The 27,741-nt window shown below is 39.0% G+C and overlaps 1 protein-coding gene across 4 annotated transcripts in view; it reads right to left on the bottom strand.

The window, feature by feature from the left end:
• Positions 1-25,997, bottom strand: part of ARHGAP29 (Rho GTPase activating protein 29) — an 82,618-nt gene extending 56,621 nt beyond the window's left edge. For 2 of the 4 annotated variants that reach the window (XM_070786071.1, XM_070786073.1), the window contains exons 1-2: positions 25,862-25,997; positions 7,457-7,693 (exon numbers count right to left, since the gene is read on the bottom strand). In XM_070786071.1, coding sequence (XP_070642172.1) covers positions 7,457-7,661 — 205 coding nt within the window. In that variant the 5' untranslated portion in view covers positions 7,662-7,693; positions 25,862-25,997. Of the gene's footprint in view, positions 1-7,456; positions 7,694-10,952; positions 11,051-13,358; positions 13,500-25,861 lie in introns of those variants that run through there. The other 2 variants (XM_070786072.1, XM_019957029.2) reach the window with 2 other exon arrangements.
• Positions 25,998-27,741: the final 1,744 nt, after the last annotated feature.

The following is a 27,741-nucleotide window of genomic DNA, read 5'->3' as shown; positions in this document are numbered from 1 at the left end:
ACATTTGCTTATCTACCATCCCTATATGGTAACGTGAATTTTAATTTATTGTTTCTTTCATTTGTGCCGTTTATTTTCTGCTTCACTCCGCTTATCAAGTGAGAACAGATTAGCCAGTCCCACTTTTTGGTTCTCATGCATTAACACAATAGCACAGTGTTTATAATGCAAACACTTCATGGAAATACTTAGGTAAATAAATAAGTGAAAAGGCCATGGTGTTTTCCTTGATTTAAAAAAATAAAAACTGACAATAATTTTTTAACTCAGTCTTATTAATTCAGTTTAACCTCTCTGGGAAAGCAATGAAAACAAGGAGGAGGGGAAAAGTTTTCAGAACTTATCACAAGGAAACTCACTTTTGTGTTTTCTGAAATGACTTCTGAATTTACAGGATAAAAGTGAAGCCTTAACAGCAACTTTCATTATCCAATCACTTGGGGATTGTAAAAATAGTTACAGTTGACATTTTAAAAGACTTATTCTATGAGCCTTACATATATGAAGTATGAACTCATTTAATTTTCACAATGACCCAATAATGTAGTTACTACTATCTTATTTTAGGAGATGTGAAACTGAGGAAGAGAATACTGGTAACTTGCCCAGGGTTATATACAAATAGTGGCAGAATGAGAATTCCACCTCAGGGCTCTGGCTCTAGAATTTATGTTCTTAGTCACCGCGACAATCAACATGGTTAAAAAAGTTATAGCTTAATGACAGGTATACTCTGCAATCTGATTTAACAGGCTTCAACTTCCAGTTGAATATGCCAGTTACTATTACAAATGAGGTTCAATTCTGTAAGCCATACTAGGTAAGTGCAGAAGAGGAAAGCAATCTCCTAAAGCTGGCACATGTGTAATAAATGAGCTACCTGTATTTCATACTTCATTCCCCAAAGATTCATTTTGTACCTTCTAGACACTAAGCCTGAACCTATTAACATCCGTATTAGCTTTTCCTAAACGATAACGATTAGAAATCACTTCTAGAGAGGTTTACTTCTGACAAACACAATAGGAGGACTAGCAACTTATGTTTCCACTATTTCACAAAATTTCTTGCACACTATAAAGGTTGAAAGTAAAATACTAGCCAACAATGGTAAAATTAATACTCACTGTAAGTTGCCTAAATAAATTTACACACCCTCCTGTGTAAAAAATGGGGTAATCCACAAGATTTCAATTCAGATTTTGAAAGTTTATACAGAACTTCCCTCTCACAACAGAACATAGTATTTAATGACATTAAAATTTTTACTTAATTCCTTCTTTCAGTAAAGTTTGCTTTAGAATGTTCACATACCACTTCTGACTACAGTTCTGTTAAATTTGGGACTCAGAATTCATCAAAAGCTGTCACTTATGAGACCAGTTATATTTTTACAAATTAAAAGTGATAAAAACACTCTTAACTAGAAATCATTTTTAACAATTAGAGAACTTCATCTGAAACTGATGATGAAGTTTTATCTTCCTTCCTAACCTATTTAAAAAACAAACAGAAAAACAGGGCACCATTGTCACAATAGTAAAATTTTATTAAAATCCATTTTTTAAAGTTACATAATCAAAAAATCTATAACTATTAGATTAACTGCCCATATTTTTCTTCAAATGTATGTTATAATGGCAATGGACACTTCCAAGCACTGAGTACTAGACAAAGTAAGCAATGTGCACTATTCTTTCTAGCCCAATTAAAAGCCTTGTGCTTCTTCAAATTTCCAAATTTCGAACTTCCACACATGGTGCTCACTTGGGAATGGAGAAGGTGTATCACAAAGGGAGAGTTTAAGGTTACTGTATAAACTAGAAGAGCATTTATCTTTGGAATTCAGAATACACTATTTCTCAGTGGGGCAACATAAACCTCAATTGGTACTGCACATACATTAATCTGCAGTGCTATATTTAAACACAGGGGATATACGTATAACAGCGTGCCTTCAGCATTTTAACATAAGATGCAAATTTTGTCCTGTAATTATTCATAATGTACCATAATGACACTGGAGAGAGATCTAAAACTTCAAATTTCACATCTGCTATCTACATAAGACTAAGGGGGCTTCCCTGATGGCTCAGTGGTAAAGAATTTGCCTGCCAATGCAGGAAACATGGGTTCGATCCCTGATCCAGGGAGATCCCACATACATGGAGCAACTAAGCCCCTGTGCCACAACCATTGAGCCTGTGCTCTAGAGCCCGCGAGCCACAACTTCTGAAGCCTGAGCACCCTAAAGCCCACGCTCTGCAACGAGAAGCCACAGCAATGAGAAGCCTGTGCACCACAACTAGAGAGTAGCCTCCACTCGCGTCAACTAGATGAAAGCTTGTGTAGCAACAAAGATCCTGCACAGCCCCCCACGCCCCCAAAAAAACTCACAGGGTAACCTCCTCTAGGAAATACGTAGTGGACAGAGAACCAATAATCTATCACTTACCCTATATCAAAAGCAACTGTGTTCACAGTCCTATGATCTCCCACATTAAGCTCTCTGCTTTCGTTTGTAAATAAAAACAGCAGAGACAAAGTGCACATACATCTTAACTCTGTTAGGGGGCAAAGAGTCCTTTGGCAGACATTACATGAACTTGGTCAACTCCAAGAAATGGTGAGGGACAGGGAAGCCTAGTGTACTGCAGTCCACGCGGCTATGAAGAGGCAGACACAACCTGGCGACTGAACAACAACAATTTTCTGTAATCAGTTCATCAACACCTACTGCAATATGAGCGTAACATCCTCACTTGGGAAATTTTCATTAACATCACATTTAAGAAAGTTATCATAAAATTCACATTAAAAAACCCAATAAATTGGTGGGAGCCAGATGTCCTCTAAAATGTGTTATATAGTTTGAATACAAATACTTAGCTGTCTTCTTCAGCTCTGAACTGTCAATGTTCTGAACAATGTAGAATTTCCAACTCCAATCAATTTTTAAATCAGAATTATAATATCAATAGCATCTGGTGTAAGCACCTCATTTTTAACAAAGTATTAGATGACTTAAGCCATATACCAAAACTAGTCAATAGCAGAACTGGGTCTAGAACCTAGATTGTGTGATTCTCTTTCCTGAGCTCTTTCTGCCATCCCTTATTACGAATCGCACCAACTTGTATAAACTGCTTAGAAAGTGATCTGCTGGTTCAAATCAAATAACTGCATGAAAGCTACACATCCCAAAGGCAATTTAAGGAAGGGGAATTCAAATGAATTCCAAGAATTTCTATTTCTAGGTAAAATTTTGCTAAAATAACAACTTTTTCTAGGTTTTCTTTTTAGGCTATAAAAATATAAAATACTTATAGCTCAAAAATTCATCTCAATATTCCAGAGATTGATGAAAACCAAATGTCAATACCATCACTGTCTGACAGAAATCTCTGTGAAGAAGAAGTGAAGAAGTGAAGTCGCTCAGTCATGTCCGACACTTTGCGACCCCATGGACTGTAGCCCACCAAGCTCCTCCGTCCATGGGATTCTCCAGGCAAGAGTACTGGAGTGGGTTGCCATTTCCTTCTCCAGGGGATCTTCCCGACCCAGGGATCGAACCCAGGTCTCCCGCATTGCAGGCAGACGCTTTAATGTCTGAGCCACCAGAGAAATCTCTGTAATGATGGTAATTTTTATATCTTCACCATTCAAAATGGTAGCAACTAAGCAGAGATGGGTAATAAGCACTTGAAGCAGTTACTGCAACTGAGGAGCTGAATTTTAAATTCTAATTAAATTTAAACAGCCATATGTCTAAAGGCTACCATACTGGGTAAGTCAATATAAATACCACATGAAATAGAATGAAATGAAAACTGAGCAGTGTCTTTATAGCATCATGCTGCTGCTGCTGCTGCTGCTGCTGCTAAGTCGTCTCAGTCGTGTCCAACCCTGTGCGACCCCACAGACGGCAGCCCACCAGGCTCCCCCGTCCCTGGGATTCTCAAGGCAAGAACACTGGAGTGGGTTGCCATTTCCTTCTACAATGCGTGAAAGTGAAGTCACTCAGTCGTGTCCGACTCTTAGCGACCCCATGGACTGCAGCCTACCAGGCTCCTCCGTCCATGGAATTCTCCAGGCAAGAGTACTGGAGTGGGGTGCCATTGCCTTCTCCGTTATAGTATCATACTGCCATGTAAAACAGCTAATAAAGCATGAGCAAAGGTCACACCATTCTACATTCATGACCTCTAGGTTCCAAATGAAATAGTAGTTATTTATCAGCAGAGGTTGATGAAATCACATAATTTAAATTATACATACAACTCGTCTATGAAACGGGCTAAACCCTGCCTTTGTGGGGACTGTGTGATTACTGTTTGCATGTGAAACTACTCTGTAAAATGTAAAGCATCATATACAATTATAATAATCTCTATAACTAGTTCAAGGAAAGGGAAATGTAGATACAAAACCTATCACAAAGCTATTACTTTACACCTAGCCTTAACAATGACTGAACACCTGAAGCAGTAGTTACATGATTTTGTACACCACTGCTTCATGACAGGTAAAGTACATAAAGAAAATGGTATGCAGATAACACCAAAGGTGATTTGCATACCCACAGCTACATTCTTAAAAGACAACTTTTTAGCTTTTTCATAGCCAACCAACATGAACTGAAAGGTAATAAACAATATCAAAAATATGGCATCCCTCCTCTTGAGGAGGCAAAAGACAAAACAGTGGCAAAGCCACCAATCAAATACTGACAATGGTCTCTTCACTCCAAAAGAAAAATATGAAACAGCTCTTTGCTGTCTGGCCAGTTTACAACTATACAGAACAGCAGGAGTCCAGGGAAATTTCTCAATGCTCAGAGACAAAAGCGTGACCTATGTCTATGTCCACTAACATATGTATATTAAACCACCTTAGACAGCTACAGAATTTAAACTTTTTACCTGCTTTCCTGAAGATTATATCTCATGTGATTTTTGCAATAATTCTATTAAATAAATAGCATGACACTCTAACAAGCTGAAAATCATGATCAAAATTAAACATTTTATTACATGGCATTTGTCATTTATAATGAGGTTGATTTATACTGTTTATACATACTCCTTTAAGGAAAACAACAAACAAAAAGGTTCTATCAATTCAAATAAACTAAAGAATATATTTCCAGATTTTGATAACAACAACACAAAGACAGAGAAAATAAATTCTTGCTAAATCCAAAATTTATTTTGAGATGGCATACATAAATCCTTTTAACTCTGACTAAGGAATCAAGCATTAAAATCAATCCAAAGATAAACTAATGGAAATTCTCTGGCCACTACTCACTAATGAGAGCTGGTTACCCAAAAGATGGTCTTTTGCATTAATTTACCAACCATAAATGGAAAACTTTTTTACTATTAGCAATACACTCAAGTTCTAAATTTTGAAGTACTAGTTTTCTTATTTAAAGAACATCCTTACAGATTTTTAACATTACATTTATGTAAAAAATATATTTCCGTATACATCTTTTTACCTCAAAAGGTAGTTTCCTTTTCCTATCTTATTACCAATTTCCTCTTTTCTTCTTACTTAGGATCAACTTTCAATCCTCTTCCTTTCTAATGAACTGTCTATTCACAAATTTAAAACTCATTAAAAAAAATTATGGATATAAGGAGTGGGTCCAACTTGTTTTAAATTACCATCATTTAAAATCTGTGAAACAAGGGATAAACATGTGAGATAAAGATTCCAAATGATGTAAAATTTCCTACAGAAAACAAAAACAAATAGATACTCTAACTAAAACTCTTATTTATATTAGTGAAACCTATTTTAATTGATACATTAAATAAAATCAGATTTTACCTTAAATGATTTGCCAATTAATATAAATTTTGAGTTAAAAGTTAACCCAGTTACATCAAAAAGATAAAATTTTACTATATGTAAATTTTTAAAAAACCCAGTTAAGAATAAACCTTTATTACATAGCTATGCTTTTTTAAATAAATGGCAGATGTGTCATTTTAATAATGAATCTGTTACTGGTATAATGCTTAATGTATTTAGAATATCTTTCCACAATAACAAAGTAACTTTATTATCATTTAATTATCCAAAGTTAGACTTCAAAATCAAGCTATTTTTTTTCAAAATCAAGCTATTAAAATGAACAGAAATGTAGGTAAATTCTTTTCTAAAAACATATATATAGTCTCAAAAGAATGACTTACATGATTGTCATTTAAGGGTAAGTCCAATACTAAAATTTTGAGGCTACAATTCAAGTCCAGGTATTTGGGGCATTTCAAATGGAAAATTACAGGTAGGTTAGAAATAAACTCTTAAAAGCAGTATTTATGACAAAAGGCATGGTTTTTTAGTTTCTATTTTTCAGAATGCATATCAGAAAATGAGTATCTAACTTATATTCACAGAAAATATTTACTGAAATCTTATGTCTATGAAACCCCAGAAGGTGTCATATAAATAACCAGGAAACTTCATTTTCTACATCCAGACATACCTTTATGAATATGGACTGAACTGCTACTTATTACAAAAGAATATCAGTTGTATGATTATTAATTGCCATCAAAATTAGATATAAAAGAGGCACAGAAAGTTGAAAGACAGGTACTAAGATCAAGTCAGGGAGTACAGATGTATATAGCTCTTTCTTTCAGGACAATCAAGTCTCAGGCTCTAGTATCCATTTCTAACTAGACAAAAAGTAAATTCTGTGACTCTCTTTTGAGGAAGAGAACAGCAAAACAGAATTAAGTTTGACTTCTGAGGAAAAAATTCACTCAAATCAGTGATTTTAGACTGTTTCAAAACAATATAGAAAACTGAATCTGCTGAGTCGCTTCAGTCGTGTCCAACTCTGTGTGACCCCATAGACGGCAGCCCACCAGGCTCCCCCATCCCTGGGATTCTCCAGGCAAGAAAACTGGAGTGGGTTGCCATTTCCTTCTACAATGCATGGAAGTGAAAAGTGAAAGTGAAGTTGCTCAGTCGTGTCCGACTCTAGCGACCCCATGGACTGCAGCCTACCAGGCTCCTCTGTCCATGGGATTTTCCAGGCAAGACTACTGGAGTAGGGTGCCATTGCCTTCTCCGAACTGAATCTAGGCAGATGTATTAACAATGTAAATTAAAAATATTAGTGTGCTTATTACAGACCAAACAGTGCCTTGCTACCATTAACAAGAGGGTTAAAATTCCAAATATCTAAAAATCTCCCGTATCAAATGGGTCTTGTTCCCTCACTTCCCAAGCTTTCTACTACGTATTGCACTGTATCTGATTATAACATAGTTTACACTGGAAACATCAAACATTTGGCAAAACATATATAAAACAGCTAAAGCAGAATACTCTGCTTCTACTACTGTGTACATTCTTATATGCAAGCGAGGCTGGCATTTACGATATTACAAACCATCCAGTAAGAAGGCTAAGGGAAAGAGAGTCAACAAACCTGAAAGAATAGCTTCCTTCAAATACAGTAACATATGGGAGAACTTCCTGATGTCATTCACCAACTCCTTGATGTAATCAGGATCCAAAATGGCGTTGGAATTTATGGACTTGAGCCCCATCTCAGAAGTTGTAACATCAGTTGAGAGCTGGCCTGTTGACAAAACACGTTTTTTCTTTGTCTTTTTCTGTTTGTAAGCAATCATCCTTTCACATAACAGTCAAAAAAATGGAATTCCTTAAGTGGGAGAGAAAAAAAGAGAGAAATGCAAATATTTCATTAACCAAGGTACCAGGTTTTCACGAATAGCTCAAAGCCCACCTCAATATTCTACTTAAAAAAAAAACAACAAACTCTGTATTACTAATATAGCAACTTCCATTTATTAAGTGCCAATAATCTTGACAAGTCTATGATATGCAGATTCTCAATTCCCAAGTTAGGAAAGTGATTTGGAGGTTAAATGATTTGTCTAAGCTCTCAGCTGATAAATGATGAATTGGTACTTAAAACCATATCTGCCTTGTGACCAAAATCTATGCTCTTAATAAACTTCCTCTTAATTCCTAGGGCACAGAATTTTTTAAGCTATAAAAGTTGTTCTGAAATGTCACTTAGTAGAAGAACATATTCTCCCACTATGACCTCACCTTCAAAAATAAAGGTGAAATATGAGCTTTGAAAATAGAAAGGCCTGTTTTCAAAGTCTCCCTTCCATCATTCCTATGTTTGACCTGACAAACTGTTAATCATCTCTTCTGGGCTTCCCTAGTGGCTCAGATGGTAAAGCATCTGTCTGCAGTGCAGGAGACCCAGGTTCAATCCCTGGGTTGGGAAGATCTCCTGGAGAAGGAAATGGCAGCCCACTGCAGGACTCTTGCCTGGAAAATCCCATGGATGCAGAAGCCTGGTAGGCTACAGTCCATGGGGTCGCAAAGAGTCAGACACAACTGACAACTTTGGTGAAGTGCTAGTCGCTCAAGCATGTCTGACTCTTTGTGACCCCATGAACTAAACAACAATACACACACACACTCTGGATTATCACTTTTCATCAAGAATTCTTCTCTGTTGAAATTAAGTTCTAAGCATGTCCACAAATCTGACACACTGTTGTTATTCAGTCACTCAGTCGTGTCTGCCTCTTTGCTACCCCATGGACTGCAGCACACAGGCTCCCCTGTCCTTTACCATCTCCCGGAGCTTATTCAAACTCATGTCCTTTGAGTCAATGACGACACACTTGGACTGAACAAATAAATATATGATCACTGGAGCAATATTTTTGGTAATTTCATGGTGATATAATAAAAACACAATCTTTGTTATGACAAAGACTGAGATTTGAATCCTAGCTGAATACTTAGTAACCTGCACAATTTGGTTATAGGCTGTGTGAAGATTAAAAGGGAACATAAAAATTAAAATACTTCATTTAAAACACCTAAACCGGGTACACAGATGGAACTCAAGGAAAACCTTACTATGTTTCTGCTTCATCCTTACATTTTATCTTCCTGGAATTAAAAGTCCTAACTTTGTTTATATCTCTTGAAATCAAAAGAGAAATGACTCGAGGAATTAAATTAGCTCAAGCATTATCATTGAAATATTTACCAAATGTTTTGTCTTGGATATTTGGATACTTTGAAAATGGTAGAGTGACTAAGGACTTCTGTGAAATTTACAGTAGAAAGTTCTATGGAATATTCATTTCTGGGTTACATGTAAGATATAAAATTGTATCATTTACTCTTTACTATACATTGCCAACTCCATAGATTACCGCACCCCACCCCCGCCCCGCCCCGCCCCAGCCATCCACAGTTTTTTACTCTCTAATTCTATCTCTACTACCACACTAGCTGAATAACTATGATTTCTTGTCTGAGCTACTGCTACTAATTTCCTAATGATTTCTCCACATTCATTCTTGTTCATTCCATAGGTAGTGTCTCATTACAAAGGTATTCATTTTCAAAACATGAATCTCATCATGTTATTTCTCTGTTCAAAACTCTTCCAAAGGACAATGAGAAGCTATTGTGCATTACAAGGTTCAACATGAGATCTGCCTCCTATCTATTTCTGCAATGTCATCTGAAGTCAAATTCCTACTCAACACTCTCAGCACTCTGGCCACCCACACACCTCTTTCTCATTTTTTCAATAATATTTGTTTACCATGACTTGTAGAGAAAATAATTTTATATCAGGAGCTAGTATACATATTAAGTATGTTTGTGTGTGGTGTATGCATGCAGGAATGCATAAACATAAAACAGATACTGGCTAAGGAGCCAGGTGATGTTTTCTTACTCAGATGTTTTCTTTCCTGTTCCATTTTGTTTTTTAAAATGCCAGTTGTAACCCATCAAATTGCTCTGAGACTTACTATGGATTTTGTCCCTACAACCTGAAAAACACCAACTGTTGGACTCAACAGGGTCTTGTCTATATACAGTTCTATTTGCCTGGACTATTCTTCCTCTTTGTTTACTCATTCTGATCTCAGTTCAAAGAAGCCTTCCTGGACCTCCCCTGCCTCATAACCACCACCGCCACCAAACTAGAACAGAATTTCCTGTTGGATGCTTTATAGCATCTTATCCTTTCCATCACTGCACTTATCCAAGTTCCCATAGATGATTCATGTTTCCCTATCCAGACTATAATCTCAAGGCAATCATGACCAATGTTTGCTAACCATGTGTTTGTTCTCTGCTTATAGCAGAATGAGGGATGAAAAACTCAAAAGTGTCTGAATAAGTAATGATTTTCCAGGATGAATAATGAACAATAATGAATAAGCAATTTATAATGAATTTATAAACTTTATAATTTTACAAAATTTTAATTAATTTTTATAGAAATAAAATGGTTAACTCTGGTTTGTTTCAGTGTCTTGAATGGAAAACAGAAATTGTTTTTAAAAATCTGTCTCTAAAATAGTATCTTTCAAAAAAAGAAAGGCATATAAAGTTGAGTAAAGGCAAGGGTATATAAGACTGAAATCAAAGGTGGATTTCTATTACTGTTCCTCTACTTCCGATTATTAAATAAGGTGTCCTGACACTTCTTTAATAACATTTAAAAGTCCTTTATTCAATATTGTTATCCTCAAATCATTTCTGGAAATGCAATTTCTACATTTACTCTAGTTTCAAACCTATCTAACATTAATTCTTAAATGTGTAAATAACTTCTAAAATGAACTTAGGACAATTTAGGGGGCACTATTATACCTAAGTCTCCCCTCCAACAAAAACAAAACAACACTCAAGTGTCTTGTTTGGGCAGCTCTTTTACAAACCATTAATTTAGAAGACTATTTGCCTAAGTTATCACTTTTTCAGCTTACTTAGTAAAGCCACTGTGATTAATTTTGATGGCTTTTAGTTTAGTAAATTAGAAAACTGGTCATTGTCACTGGTAAAAAGATGGTTATAAGTTTTAAAGCGTATATCACAAGCTTCAAATAAAACAAATCACCCACCTCAGTAAAACTATTTTACTTCAACTGTCAAATTAGTAGCTCAAAGTTATAGAGTGTTTCAAAAATGCTTGAACATTTTTAGTCAAGACTATCTGTAAACAAACAAAAATGATGGGGATGTGAGGAGTCAGCATTATGGTGAGTAATGTACTACACTTTATTTTTACTATATACACTTTACTACTTTTCATATTTCAAACTAAAAAAAGGAAACAATACAGTTGAAAAAATGTTAACATAAAGTTAATCCATACTTTCACAAAACTGAACTATGATGAAGCGACTTAGCAAGCAGTGAGAAAGTTTGGAGGATATACACTTTCCAAGATCACCCACATTACTTTCTCATGTCCCAAAATGAACCTCTAGCTGGTGGGAACATAAAATGTAGTTACCAGATACTGTAACTGTAAATTTAATTACATGAGATAATAATACGGAAAGCACACTTAGCACAACACTTGGTTCATCATGAAGGTGCAATAACTATTAGCCATTATCATTAGCAGTGCTTTACTGCAGGCGACTGTAGACATATGTAAGTAATGAACAACATGCGGCTTCATTACAATATATCTGTAAATTGTGACCATGAAATATAGGACTGGAAACAATTCCAGAAACGTCACTGACTTTGTGGAAGCCTACTAAATACGACTTCCAAGTGAAGTTTGAACTGTGCAAACAGATTGTTGAGCAAAATATTTGTGAAACTCTTCTAATTCTCTTGCATTTCTTCCAACTCCAAGTCATCAATATAAAAAAAACACATATTATCCACTTCACAAAGAGCTGTGTAGCAAAGAGAAAACTACTGTGCAAAACTACTTTCTCTGTATGTTCCAAATTCTAAGTAATATATGCATCGGAAATGTGAACACTAACTTCTGGTACCCTGGAATGTGTCTTTTCCAAGACTTCAGTAGACTGCGTTTATCAAATGTTCTTGCCTCACGTTCCTCCACCCCAAATGTCTCCTTACAGAAGTATTTTCATTTTAGGCACCGGGCTGCCTAATTGAAAACTGAAACAACCTCAAATATCTGTATTCAATTCCCAATCTTACCATTTCTACCTCAGGAAAAATTGCTATATATTTTAGAAATCTGCTATTTCGACACAATTTCTGATTGGTAAGAATCTTAGAGATGTTTAAAAAAAAAAATCAGGAAAATTCACCCTGGAGGTCTTTTTAAATGCACTTCTCACTAAAAGAGAAGAGGGGAATGTTGAAAACTTTTATCAGTAATATGCAAATAATTAATTTCTAAAGGAAGGCATGCAATACTCATACACTTCATTCCAGTGCAGTCAGAACTCAGCACGTTTAAAGAAGATGAAGCTGCCCAACCTCCCACGCCTCCAGAATGTCTAGCATTCCTGACGGGCAGGGCTCTCCCTTGACCAGCCAAAACTACCCAAAGCCAAAGACCACGTTCCCCATTTCAGCGTTTAAACAGAGTGGGAAAATGGAGCAACCAAAAAGTGTGTCCGGCTTTGATAGCGATGGACAAGAGATACCGTCTAGGAGACGCCTGGAGAAGGTGCACTCAGCTCCCGCCTTTAGCAACTAACAATCCTGCTCTCCGAAAAGTTATAAGCCCAATTCGGTCTTGAGGAAGACAGTCAAGAAAGATGAACAGGGAGACAAGAGATTCGTGAGTTACTAACAGCTGCAGTATGAAACGTCTCAGGCTTGAAAATTCAGCCGTCAAAAAGGGAAAAAAAAAAAAAAGTCCAGCCCTTAAAACGTCCACAGCAGACCTGGGAAAGACCATTGAGGCTTACGCGGCCTCGGAACGAAAAACCCCTCACTCAGCCCAAAAGACAGAGACGAAAACAATGCAACCACGGAAATCCTAAAATCGGGAATGAGACCCAGCTGAAGAGAGGACTGCTGTCAGGGCAGGTGGGGTAGGACGGGGTCAGATCAACTCTGTAGCGATAGAGAGCACAGATTCTGGAGCAAACCTGCCTGAGTTGAAGTCACACTGCCAATTACTAGCCTGTGTGTTCTGACACGTTTTTCCCATCTGAAAAATTAAATAATCGTGGAACTCTCAGGAGGTTAAAATGTGTAGCGCACTTAGGAAACAGCATGCCGAACGTGGGACACGCTAAGTGTTTGCTTTTATTATCTTCTTCATCCGCTCAGGGCCACCGCTCGTGCCCTCCCGGCTCCCCCTCCGCTGCCGCGCCCCTCGTCCCGTCCGACCCCTCCCGGAGGACCAGGAGTCCTGGGCACACCGAACCGGCCCACCGCCGCCGGTCATCAGCGCACCCGCAGTGGCCTCCACTTCCCGCCGCCGCCTGGGCCGCCCGGACCCTAGACGTCAACTCGCCGGTGACCCCAATGCCCTGCCTCGGCCACGGCAGCTGGAGCGAGCGCCGCCATCCGACACTCACCGCGGCGCTCCATCCCGCGTCCGGGGCGCGGACGCCCGCCCGACACTCCCGGCCGTCACGGCCGCCGCCGCCGGCCCCATCCCCCACGGCTTTCGGACGCCCGGCCAAAGCCGCCGCCGCCGCTGCGGCCCCTGCAGCTACCGCCACGACCGCGCCAACCCCGGCCGCCCCGCCCCCGGCCTCGCGCCTCCCGCCCCCCGGAGCCCAGCCCATTGGTCTGCGCGCCCGGGTGGGGGCGGCCTCTGGTTCACGCGCCTGGGGTTCCGACGGTCAGCTGCACCTTGGCCGGCTGGCGGTCCTGAGCGCTGCAGGACGTGTTAGCAGCCCCGTGTGGCTTGTGGCAGAACGGGCGGAGGAACCTTAGGAATAGGTCACCTGATGACTACATCTGACAAACGAAAATTTCTTGGATGAACAATCTACATTTTTTTATGAGGTACTTCTTTTGACGACCTCGTCCCTCTCTCTCCAACTCTTAAGAAAACAAAAACACGATCCAAAGCAGGTAAAAGTGTAACACAAGCCTGACTCCTTTTCAGAAAAATAAACTTCCTCAAAACCAACTAACTACTCTACCCTCTGTACAGGGTCCTATTTCCCACTTAGACCTATATATTACTTCAATTGCACTTGCAAACTCGCTCGGAATGAGAAAAAATGTCTGAGAAAGATGGAATAACTAAAGAAAGCAGCAGGGGCCGAAAGCACATAGGTTTCCACATCATTCTACTCAGGAAAACAAGCCTTATCAGTTATCTTCATGCTGGAACATTCAGAAAGAACTGAAGAACTGATGGAGAAACAGGGCCCATGGGGAGGGTAGGGTGGCTAAGCTTAGTGTTGGAGGCAGAGAAAAAAAATGGTCACACGGGGAGAATGCAGAAAAAGACAAGTGAGTGTGAGGAAGAAGAGTAAGCGGAAACTGCGGAGAGAGGCAAAACCAAGGAAGACAGAAACAAGTGAGGGCAGAAAGAAGATAATGAGAAAAAAAAGAGAAAAGAGCGGCCACCTACTTCCAGAAACAGAAAAAGGAAGTGAGCACGATAGAGCCAACAAATGAGGTAGCAAGACAGGGAGAAAATACTCACTGGCAAAGAGAAGAGGAACACCTCTCGTATCTTTGAACTCTTTTACTAAAAACAATGTTGGGGAAATAAAGCAAATTTGGCCCTTCAGGTGCTACTTTATAAAAGATAAATCTGAAAACGCTCAGCTCCTTGGTTACTTTAGCTCCACATTGGAATTTTCAGATTCAACTTACACAAATTTACCCTTCAAACTTCAAAAACAACAGTATCAAGGACATGCCATAGATACTAAGGAAACCCTAAATCCAAACTCTCCTAATCACACTTAAAAAGAACAACGCGCCATGGACTCTCACCATGGAAACTGATGATGCCCTGAACTGAAACAAACTAATGAGAGGCAGGGATCCCAGTCCAAAAGGGGGCTGGAGCACTGCAACCCTAATTAAATCCTAAGAAAAGGTTTGGGGAAGAAATATAAGAAAGTTACTCAATCTCAAACACTCTTTTATATCTATTTTAAAATACCTGTATATTAGCATAGAGACGGAAATGGCAACCCACTCCAATATTCTTACCTGGGAAAGGCTAGAGTCTGGAGGGCTAGTCTATGGAGTCACAAAAAGTCAGACACAACTTAGGGACTAAACAATAATACATGGTTGCAAAATATGGATCATTGCTTTTTACTTAAAAAATAAAATACCTGTATATTAATAATTTTGTACTCTTACTCCATTAATCACCACTCCCTTAATAAAGAGGATTGTGTTCCTTATTAAAGTTAAACTGACAATGTGGTGCACGAGGTCCTCATGTGTGAGATAGAAGCGGTGGTGTGAAAAGACAGAAAGGAGCACATGGGAGGGAGGGAGAGGAAAAACACCATGAGAGATGTGGGAGGGTGAGAAACAATCGTGGAGAGGAGAGAAAGAAGACCAAGAAAGATTCAGGGACAAGTTAAGGCAGAGAAAATAAGATGGAGACAGAACAGGGAAGACAGAAAGAGAAATAGGGGGACTACTCACTAACAAGAAAAGGAAGAAAGACACTTCTCACACCCAAACAATTCTGGGCAAGTGATCCTAATTAAGCCCCTAGGTTGTTACTGGAAAAGAAAAATATGAGAACCTCAGGCTCCTCAATTACTTGGGCTCTACTATCATTTTGCAGATTTAATTTTTGAAAACTTACCCATTAAACTTTAAACATAACTGTGTCAAGATAAAAAGAACTAACAATGCTAGGGACATCTAACAATCAAATGCTCCTTCAAATCCTACTGGAAGAGAATGATGCACCAGAGACACTCATCATGGAAACCACTGAGGACTAAACTGAAGGACATCAATGGGGAAGAGAGGAAAGCATTCTAAAGCCATGGAAGGTAGAGGCTGGGTAACCCTCAGAGAGCTCAACAGAGGGAAGTCCGCCCGCTGGATCTGCTCTGGGTTAACTCAAGACCCTTCCCACCAGATCTACCTTTAAACCATATCAAAACAGCCAACTATTGTGCACAGAACCAACAGAGTGGCTCCTGGAAGAATACTGGACAATTAACTTATAAGTACTGTTATCTGAGGGAAATTTTGAGAAGTCTCTCAATCCCAATCCTCCTCTTAAATCTTTTTAAAAAATGTATTAATTATCTGTCATCTTTTCTACTCTTTTTCCTTACTAAGGAGGAACAGGGTATTTGGAAACAGTGAAAACTATAGTTCACTTTTAAATTAAAGGGGTTATTTTATTAATTCTCCCTAATTTACATTTTGTTTAAAGAAATTTTATGTCACACAAGTGAGTTTCTAGTATGAAAAAGTACACTATTAAAACAAAACCTTTCTGCAACTCTAAAATTTTTGGTTTATAATTAAATCATAAACCATTTTAAAAAAAGAAAAAGTAAAACCATCTGTATATCTATCATAGAAGTCCAATGTCTTAAAATTGTTTTTACCATTTTACATTATTATTGTCTCAAGTATTTTTCCCTTCTAAAACAGAAATTCTTATCCTCTGTGATGTTACTTTTCTGTCACTCTGAGAAACTTCAACTTCCATACTGTTAAAATCTTTTCCATGTGTTCTCTTCAGTGTTAACATTTATAATAAGTATTCCTATTTTTGCTGGGTAGGGATCTTCATATTCCTGAAATTGATTCTGTAGCTACCTAGCATACTTTTCATAATAGAACATTGTTCCAAAAACATTTTACAGTGTCTGTAGACACCTTTGGTTCTCACAGCTGGGAAGGAATCGTACTGACATCTAGTGAATAGAGGCCAAGGATGCCGCTACACATCCCACCTGCACAAGAGAGCACCCCTCAACCCTACGTCCACCCCAGCAGAGAACTACCTAGCCCCAAATGGCCAAAAACTGCCAAGATTGAGAAACTCTGCTCTAGATCCAATTACCACTTTATAAGCAATACAGAAGACAAGAGAATATGTTAAATTACATCACAGGATGCACTCGGTAAAGTCTAGACTGTGCACCATTTTATAGAGCAAACAACAGTTTCTTAAATAAACTGTACTAAAATGATGAAAAAAATTTCCAGATTTTAAAAAAGTCTTAAAATTTTGACTACATCAATGCAGGAATAACTGAGATTTGCCCTTCCACTATATTATTTTCATACATCAGACTATAAACAGCACAGGACCATGATCCTGGAGAGATGGAATCACTAACAAATGAGGTGATCCCTACAAGTCACCCCAACTTTCTGCCTGGAGGCACATTCTAGACCATGGAACAGAAGGAGGAAGCCAAACAGAGTGTGGTGCTCTTGTTGAGGAAAGAGCAATCATAGCTCTGGGATCAGTACAACAGAGTACCAGAGAGGAAGAAGGTAGGCAGAGAAAGAGCTCCAGAAATCTGCATAGGCAACTCCTTAATTTTCTTGCTGAATTGAAAGCTGTATATGTATAGGGTGAATCCCCACAAGGATGGACAAAGAATTTCCAAGGAGCTGTAGCTGAACAATTTCCAGGGCTCTCACAAGGCTAGGAGACCTCTGAGTTTTCATCAGCCAGAGCAGAGAGATCTATGGAATACTTAAGGAGAGATCCCAGAAGGACATGTGTTAGTAGTACATGGAGACCAGCCCTAATAAAATAATATTCTAGACTCACCTCAAATGAAGCTTCAACACAAGCCTCATTTTGTAAATTTCTTTTTTAAAAAAAATACGGACATTTAAAACAAATATAATAGCAATCTGTGTGGCATTTACAACATATGTAGAATAGCAAAAAGTATCACAATAACAAAAACTAAGGAAGGAGGGAAATGCAAGTAAGGTTCTTACACTATATGTGAAATATCATATTATTATTTGAAAGCATATTATAATAAATTTAAAATGTATATTAAATCTTCAGAGGTACAGTTAATAAGCCAACAGTAGTTAGGAAATGGCAACCCACTCCAGTGTTCTTGCCTGGAGAATCCCAGGGACGGGGAGCCTGGTGGGCTGCCATCTATGGGGTCGCACAGAGACGGATACGACTGAAGCGACTTAGCAGCAGTTATAAATAGAATTTCAAAAAATTGGTCAATCCAAAAGAAGGCAGAACAAGAGGAAAAGAAACAAAGAACAGATGAGAAAAATTAAAGACAAACAGCAAGACGATAGGCTTAAACCCAATCATATCAATAATTACATTAAATATAAATTATCTGAACACCCCTATAAAAAGGCAGCACTGGTCAAATTGGACAACTGGACAATCTCCAAAAAAGTTAGATTCAATTACATACTGATTTCCCAGGTGGCACTAGTGGGAAAGAACCTGCCTGAAAATGTAGGAGACATAACAGACATGGGTTCCATCCCTGGGTGAGGAAGATCCCTTGGAGAAGGGCATGGCAACCTGCCTGAAGAATACCAGAGAGGAGTCTGGCAGGCTAGAATCCATAGGATTGCAAAGAGTCAGACATGACTGAAGTAACTTAGCACACACAATTACAAACTGCCTGTAAGAAAGAGACGTAAAATATAAAAGACACAAGTAGGTTGAAAGTAAAACATCACAAAAAGATACACCAAGTAAATACTAATCTTAAGAAAGCAGAAGCAGTTTTTAATCTGACAAGGATAAAGAGTAACATTTTATAACAGTAAGAGTCAATTCATCTTAAAGACATGATCTTAAAGTGTATGCACCTAAAAATAGACCTTCAGAATATATAAGACAAAACTTGACAGAAATGTAAGGAAAAATAGATAAATCCCAATGATGGTTAAGATTTCAATTATCTTCTCTCATTAACTGATAGGATAATAAGAGAAAATCTGTAAGGATATAGAAAATTTAAACAATACTATCAATCAACTTGACTTGCCTGACACACATTCATAGAAAATTCTACCCAATGACAGAATACACAGTCTTTTCAAATACACACAAAATATTCACTAAGATATATGTAGGACCATACAGCAAGTCCCAATAAATTTAAGAGAACTGAAATCATACAGTGTATGTTCTCTGACCCAAACAAAATTAAATATAGACTAAATAACAGTAGGAAAATCACCAAATATTTGGAAATTATAAAATATATTTTTAAATAATCCACGGGTCACATTTTCCCAAGGCAAATTTGAAAATAGTTTGAACTGAATAAAAATGAAAACACAATATTCCAAAATGGGTAAGTTACACAGTAAAAGCAGTAGTTAGAGAAATACACTGTTTTAGATACATTATTAAAAAGAAAGGAGGGTCCATATGCAGCAACATGGATGGATCTAGAGATTGTCAGACTGAGTAAAGTCAGACAGAGGAGAATTATCCTATGACATCCCCTACATGCAGAATCTAAAAAGAAATGATACAAATGAACTTATTTACAAAACAAAATCAGACTCACAGAGAACAAACTTATGGTTGCCAAGGGGGAAGGATGGGGGGGAAGAGATAGGGAGCTTGGGATCCACATGTGCACACTGCTATATTTAAAATGGATACCAACAAGGTCCTACTGTATAGCACATGGCACTCTGCTCAATGTTATGTGGCAGGCTAGGTGGGAGGAGAGTCTGGGGGAGAATGGATACATGTATTTGTATGCCTAAGTCTCTCTGCTGTCCACCTGAAACTATCACAACATTGTTAACTGGCTATATGACAATATAAAATAAAAAGATTTCTAAAAATAAATAAAATACTTGAACAATGAAAAAGAAAGGAGGATCTAAAATCAATGGTTTAAGCTTTTACTTCAAGCTATAAAGCAAAGAGCAAATTGAACAGCAAGTAAGTAAAATGAAGGAAATAATGGTAAGAGTAGAAATCAGTGATTTCTTTATTTTCTTGCGCTCCAAAATCACTGTGGATGGCGACTGCAGCCATGAAATTAAAAGACGCTTGCTCCTTGGAAGAAAAGCAATGACAAACCTAGACAGCACATTAAAAAACAGAGACATTACTTTGCCAACAAAGGCCTGAACAGTCAAAGCTAGGGTCACAAAGAGTCGGACACGACAGAGCAACTGAACAACGACAACAAAGAAATCAGTGATATGGAAGACAGGTAACAGAGAAAAACCAATGTAACTGAAAGTCGGTTCTTTGAAAAGATAGATTAAATAGATATATATCTTGCTGAACTGATTAAAAAATAAAGTGAGAAAACACAAATTACTAATATCATGAATGAAATAAGGAGCATCAGTACAGACCCTACAGATGTTAAAAGGGAAACAAGACTATTATAAACTTTGCCAAGAAATTCAAATCTGATAAAATGGAAAAATTTCTTGAAAGACACAAATAACCAGACCTAACACACAAAATAGAAAATCTGGGGTAACTTTATATGTACTTAAAGAAATGGATTCATAATTTAAAATACCTCACAAAGAAAACTGCAGACCCAGATGGCCTCACTAATGAAATCTACTGAACTAGATAAAATAGTCCTACAGAAACTCTCAAAAAATAGAAGAGTTGGGAAACCTCCCAATTCATTTTATAAGGTCAGTATTACTCTGATACTGAAAGCAGACAAATATATGACAAGAAAACTACAGATCAAATTTCCTAACACAGTATTAGCAAGTCAAACCCAACAATATTTAAAAGAAATAACACATTAGAACCAAGAAAGGTTTGTCTCAAGAATCAAGCTTAGTTTAATAGTCAATAGACGAAAAAAACATGTGATGATCTTAATAAATGCAGAAAGAGCATCTGACAAAATTTTGCAAACTTTCATAATTAAAGCAGTCAGCAAAGTAGGAATAGAAAGGAATTTTTTCAACCTTTTAAGAGGCATCTACAAAAAATCTACAGCTAACATCTTGGTCAATAATGAAAGACTACCTATGTTTTCCACTTTAAGATTAGGATCAATATTGTTACTGGGCTTCCCTGATGGCTCAGATGGTAAAGAATCTGAGTCTGCAATGCAGGAGACCTGGGTTCAATGTCTGGGTCAGGAAGATGCCCTGGAGATGGGAATGGCTACCCACTCCAGTGTTCTTGCCTGGAGAATTCCATGGACAAAGGAGCCTGGCAGGCTACATACAGTCCATGGAGTCGCAAAGGGTTGGACATGACTGAGGAACTAACACACACTATTGTTACTGATGGTCTTAGACAGTACAAGAGAACAAGAGAAAAAAATAAAACACATTCAGATTGAAAAGGAAGAAGTAAAACACTTCATTAAAAATTGACATGTTTGCATATCTCAAAAACTCTAAGAAACCTACAAATGAGTTACTGCAACTAATAAATGAATTTAGCAAGGCTACAGAATATAGGGTCAACATATTACAATTTTATTTCTAAATACTAGCAACAAACAATTGGACAGTGACGTCTTAGAAACAAATACCAATTATAATAACATCAAAAAATCAGATATTTTTAGGAATAAATTTAACAAAATATGTCTAAGATCCTAAATTTAAAACTATAAAACTTTAGTGGCAAGAAATTAAAGAAGTAAATCAATCAGTAGATATGCCATGCTCATAGACTGGAAGACTCAAAACTGCTGAAGACTTTCGTTTCCCTCAAAGTGATGTGTCATTTCAAGCAATCCCAAACAAAATCTCTCCTAGGTTTTTGCAGAAATTGATAGGCTGACTCTGAAATGTATATAATATGTAAAAAATCTAAGCAGCCAAAAAATTTTTGAAAAAAGAAGAGATTTGGAAGATCCATGTCTGATTTTAAGATTTACTATAGAGTTACAGTTGTCAAAACAATATGATATTATTATAGAGAGTGAAACAGATCAACAGAATAGTCTACAAATAGACCTACATATTTTCAAAAGGTGCTAAAGTAATTCAATAAGGGGAAAGGTGTTCTTTTCAATAAACGGTACTGAAATAACTTGATAGCCATATGAGAAAAAAATGATCCTTACTTCAGAGCATACCCTAAAGTTAACTCAACATGTATCATAGACCTAAATGTATTATCTAAAACTATCAGTCTTTTAAATACTGGAGCTGGAAGAGGCAACTGCATATTTTTATTTAAAAAAATTATGGGGGGACACAGCCATGCCCAGCTGTTGATGTACAGTCATTAGCTTCTTTTGCCCTACAACAGCAAAGTTGAGTGGTTGAGGTACTGTAGCCTGTAAGCCTAAAATATTTATGATCTGGTCCTTTAAGAATATGTTTGAGGATCTCTATTCTAAGAAAACTTGGATAGAAAACCTAGGGAACAATTTCTTAGACACAAAAAGCAAGAACCATTAAACAAACAAACAAACAACTGGTTAACTAAACTTCATTGAAATGTAAAGCTTCTGCTATTTGAAAGACAACTGTTAAGCCCACAAATCGGGAGGAAATACATGACAAAGGACTTGTATCCAAATTACATCAAGAACTCTTAGCTCAATAATAAAACAAACAGCACAAGAAATTAATTAGTAAAAGATCTGAACAGATACTTCAAAAAAGAAGATACACAACTGGGCAGTAAGCACATGAAATAGTGCTCAACATCATTAGTATCAGGGAAACACAAATTTAAGCCACAATGAGATACCACCAGATGTCTACTGGAATTCTCAATTTCAGCTAGACTGAAATCTGGGATAGGAAGGATGTACAGCAACTAAAACTCCCACACACTGGTGCTATACAAGGTACACACCACTTTGGAAAACAGCCTGGCAGTTCCTTATACACATGAACATACATTTACCATAAAAGCCAGCAACTCTACTCCCTTATCTAACTCCCCAAAATGAAAAATACATTCATCCAAAAACTATACACAAATGTACGCAGCAACTTTTTTCATGATAGTCAAAAACTGGAAACAATCCGAGTGCCAACAGATAAATGCCAACAGCCTTACAAGGGAATACTACTCAACAATAAAATATCTATAACAGCAAAAAACCATGGGTGAATCTCAAAAACATCGTGCTAAATGAAAGTCAGGCACAAAGAAAAGATGAACCAAATTCTTAGTAACAAAAAAGCAGGAATGGCTGCCTGGTGACTGGGCTTGTAGTGTGGAAAGTGGGGGGAGTTCTGCATGTGAGACTTTTTTGAAATAATGGAAATGTTCTATATCTTGATTATGGGGATTACATGAGTGTATACAATTGTCAAAACTCACTCATACTGTATAAAAATCTCTTATTATTTTAGTACTCAGGGAATATTAGGTAAATTAAAAGTAAAATTGTAAGGTTGCTATTCCCTCCTCCAGAGGATCTTCCTAACCCAGGGATGGAACCCACGTCTCTTACATCTTCTGCATTGGCAGGCATTCTTTTCCACTAGCGCCACCTGGGAAGCCCACAAAATTCCAGGAAGTTCTACTGAAATAATCCCTGAATTCAACTTTTTCTCTCCCTTAATATTTTTCAAAATATTTTCCATCTTCTTCCTTAGAAAGAAAGTCTATGGTATTTGAAAACTTTCTCAGGGATAAATACTGGAGCATTTTTTGACAAAAAGAAAAAACCTTATCCCAGGGAGGCAGTATCATCAAAGGGCTCTTGCTTATCAGAGTAAAAGATAAAGCAGAAAGTACAAACCGTCCACAAAAATCCTCATCATATCCAAACGTGTTGTTAACCCTCCTTTTAAACCTCCTTATTTCTTTACACAGGGATGTATCTTTCTGTGTTGTGGCTCATCATTATACTGGAGATAGGTGGGAAATCAAAAACAAAGTAGCCATCAAAGCAGAATCATAGAAGCTGACTGATGATACTCTTGTATGTGTGCATTACGATAACCAGCAACTCTGCAAAGAAGGATCGTTTGGCCTTCTGTGCTTATTAAAATCATTCTCTTAATTGACTTCAATCTCACAAAAAAATCACTTCTTCCAAAAAGCCTTTTCATTTCCTCTACTGAAAATAAGTCATTCCTTTACTTTCCCATAGGACATTCAACATACTTCTCTCAGGTAACCCAAGATATTATGCCTTGGGCCCTATTTATTTGAAATTACCTGCTTCTACCCAATAGACTGAAAGTTTCTCTAACATAAAGTGGTGTCAAACTAAATTTTCTGAGTGAATGCTGAATCAATCACCAATGGTACAGGAATGAAAATCTTTCCAGGGAACCTTTTGGTCATGAGCTTTGTTCAAGCAGTACTAACGACTGAGACCAACAGCAGTGGCTGAAGCAGCGCACATTCCTAGATCAAGGGCTTTTACCACTGGGAAGAGAAGGTGCTGATAATTTAGTGGATATTCTATTTTAGGGAGGTGGGTAGAGTAGGAATGACCAGCCACCATCGATTCCATGAACAGTGCTTTCTTCATCTCAGCCAGAGTTTTACTTCCTGCCAATTTAGGAACTGAAAAATTTTCAACTCAGACCTATCTTACTTCTCTTCAAATCCACTCTAGACTTTTTCTCAGAATCAGGAGACTAAGGCTACTTGAACCATAAAGCTAATGAAGCTTAAGTGTCCGGGTTCCTCACTTGCTTAGTTCCTACAATCAGGAAGCATTTCCAAGTATACATTCCTGGCAAACTGCCTGAAGAAATCTCTGAAGAAAGGGATTTAAATCTCCAAGACCCATAATTTGTTGCGATTTCTTTACTCATTCTAAATATTCACTTTCGTACTTAATTATGAATTCTTTTTCTTGAACAGGAAACTACCCCCCCACACACACTTCCTCAAACCGAACAAGGAGGCGAAGCTAATTCCCAAAAAGAAGAGAAAAGTAAAAGGTAAATGTCAAACAAATAGTTCTTTGGTTATTTTGGCTCCAGTGCCGTGTTGCAGCTTTCACCTCCTAACAGAGAGATCCACCATTAGAGGTGGATAGGGGATGTCAACGACCAAAAACAAAACAACAGTCCATGAGGGTAGCTGGTAAACAAACCTCACCCTCCCCTCTAAAGAGGAGTGGAGATGAAAAAGCGAGATGGACCCTGGAAATGTCAGAGGGGGCTCAAAGACAAGGAGACTCCCTGGCTACTTTGTTCAAGGCAAAGGAAGGCCTTCCCTCGGGCCAAGGTTTGGACTGTGGGACCTGGGACAGCCCGGGAAACAAGCTCACAGGGATACCCTCTCCTGCTCTCCTCCTGGGAGCTGCAATCCTCCGCCTGTCAATTTCTATTCTGCAAAGCACAGGGCTTACCCGAGGACCAGGCTGGGATAGCGGGTGCGTGTGTGCGCGTGCGAAGGAACAGCTACAGGGGTGTGACAGAAGGGTCGGAGTGGTGGGAGAGAGAGGGAGTGTGAAGACCGACAGAGACGCACCGGAGCGGGGCACTTGGGTAGAACCGGAACTGAGTGTTTTTCTACTTTTCATTACCGCTCCCCCCGCCAAATAAATAAACAAACAAACAGTCGGGCCTAGGTGAGGCGAAATGTGATAAGAAAAGGAAGACAGGCAACATGAAATGTCTTGTTATTTCACCTCAGCTTTCGCATTTGTCAGACAAAAATCTGAGAAAATGGCACTAAACTTCCAAAAAGATCCCAAGTAAGGAACACCAAAGTGAAGACCCGGTTAAGGAAACCAAAAGCGGGGGCTGAGGCGGGGGGGGTAAGAGTGCGGGGCAGGGAGGGTGAAGAAGCCCCTTCCAGAATTCCGCTTAAAGGCGGATGAGCGAACATGGTTAGAAAAGGGAGAGGGGCTGCAGGACACTCGAGGGGAACTGGAAAGGGAGGAAAGTCCACCCCGAGACTCTCTTCCCCAGATACCGGGACGGCGTCGCCTAACTGGGGGCACCGGGGTCCGCGGATACCTGCGACGCCCTCTCTAGCTCTCCCCGCTCTCCCTCCCCTGCCGCTCCCCTCATCCGCTAGGACCCCTCCCGGAGGACCAGGAGTCCTGGGGGCACCGGCCCGGCCCGCCGCCGACCCTCAGCGCAGCCCGCAGGCGCTTCCAGTTCTGGCCGCCTTCTGGGCCGCCCGGACCCTGGACGGCAATTCGCCGGTGACCCCAGACCCCTGCCTCAGCCGCCACGGTTGGTGCGAGCGCCGCCACCCGACACTCACCGCGGCGCTCCATCCCGCGTCCCGAACGCGGACGCCCGCCCAACACTCACGGCCGCCGCCGCCGCCGCCGAGGGCTGGAGCTCGCCGCCCCCATCCCCCACGGCCCGCGGACGCCCGGCCAAGCCGCCGCCGTCGCCGCCGCGCTCCCTGCAGCTACCGCAACGACCGCCCAGGCCCCGGCCGCCCCGCCCCCGGCCGCCCCGCCCCCGGCCTCGCGCCTCCCCCGGGGCCCAGCCCATTGGCCTGCGCGCCCAGGGGGCGGGGCCGGACGCGGGCGGCAGGTGGGGGCGGCCTCTGGCTCTCTCGCGCGGGGTTCCGACGGTCAGTTGCGTTTTGGCCTGCTGGCGGTCCTAATACCTGCAGGACGTGTTAGCAGCTCTGTGCGGCTTGTGGCAAGACGGACGGAGGAACCTCAGGAATCAGTCACCTTTTACACCCTCCAGCAGGGAGCAGGTCCTTGTTGGTTAAGTGCACATTTCTCAGGTGGACACACAGTCAGAAATTTGGTGTTCAATTTGTTTGATCCTACTCCTTGCCACATCCTCCTTATCCGTTTAGGAACAAAAATACATTTTATGTTTACCTTTAAAATTGCCACACTCTTTTCTTTGTTGACTGTCATTTTCAGAAAACTAAATTACACAAAACATCAACCATTATGTAGAATACCTGACTCGTGGGAGTTGCTCAATGAATGCTGCTGCTGCTAAGTCGCTTCAGTCGTTTCCGACTCTGTGCGACCCCATAGACGGCAGCCCACCAGGCTCCCTGAATGCATGATTCCCTAAGCATTCTATTTGGCTCTTACCATTAAATGCTCCTTTACTAATGGGACTCATCAACACTTGTAGGGAAAATGAACAACCAGAATTAAACCACTTATCTAGATTTGGATCACACACCATAATGAAAAAATACAGGGTTTCTATTGAATAGTTCAAGTACTTAGTAACACTTAACTACCAAGAATACCCTTCCTGTCATCTATGCCAAGACATAGCAGACATTCTGTGAATATTAACTGAATAAATAAGTAAAATTATGGGAAAGGAATTTGGAAAAGCTCCTCAAATCTTCTCCCATTAAATCTTTTTCAAAATACATTAAGCATCTGCCATAATCTCCACTCTTCTTCGTTAGTTGGGAGTAATATATTCCAAAACATTCTCAGAGAATGGTAATTCACTTTCACAATAAAATAAATACAACCATTAACTGAGAAAGAATGAACATCAAAAATCTGTTATCTGCTGTAAATCAACTATATTTTCATAAATTTTTTAAAAAAGAAAAAATCTGTTATCTGGGATAAGTAGTTCATGTGTTTGGTAAAGAAAATAAGAAACAAATACCTCCACCAAATTTGATAACAGTATCCCAGCACTTGCTATTATAAAGCCAACCGGTTTTTACCTCTAAATGTTTCTTGGTTAAAGCGGCTCAGGGTCACGGCTTTGGACCATAAGGAGTCAGAGACAAACAAACACAAGTCAGAGGCATAATAGGATGCTGGATCAATAATGTAACATACATGACAGATGATGTAGTATTGCTATTTATAATTATAGTATTTATCAATAACACATGACTACTCTGCCAACTGAAGTGTTCTTCATTCTTTCTATGATACACAGGATACAACCTCTACTCTGAAGCTTTCCTGTTCTCACTCAAAATCAGTCATCTTATTTAACATAATATGGTGCATGGAACCCTATACTTAGGGCACTTGTGATTCTCATGCCCTCTTTTATTGGATACTAGTACCAATGTTTACTTATACTAATTAGATTGTAGAGGTCTCTAGTGTTATGTTACCTAAGTCTGTGTCCAGTACACAATGGGTCTGTACTAAGTATTTTCTGGAGGACTTGAGGGAC

This window comes from Bos indicus, chromosome 3 (assembly GCF_029378745.1).
Source record: "Bos indicus isolate NIAB-ARS_2022 breed Sahiwal x Tharparkar chromosome 3, NIAB-ARS_B.indTharparkar_mat_pri_1.0, whole genome shotgun sequence".
In the NCBI taxonomy this organism is placed as follows: domain Eukaryota; kingdom Metazoa; phylum Chordata; class Mammalia; order Artiodactyla; family Bovidae; genus Bos; species Bos indicus.
Note: the sequence above shows the minus strand (reverse complement) of the source record. Positions and strands in the feature narration are given on the sequence as shown.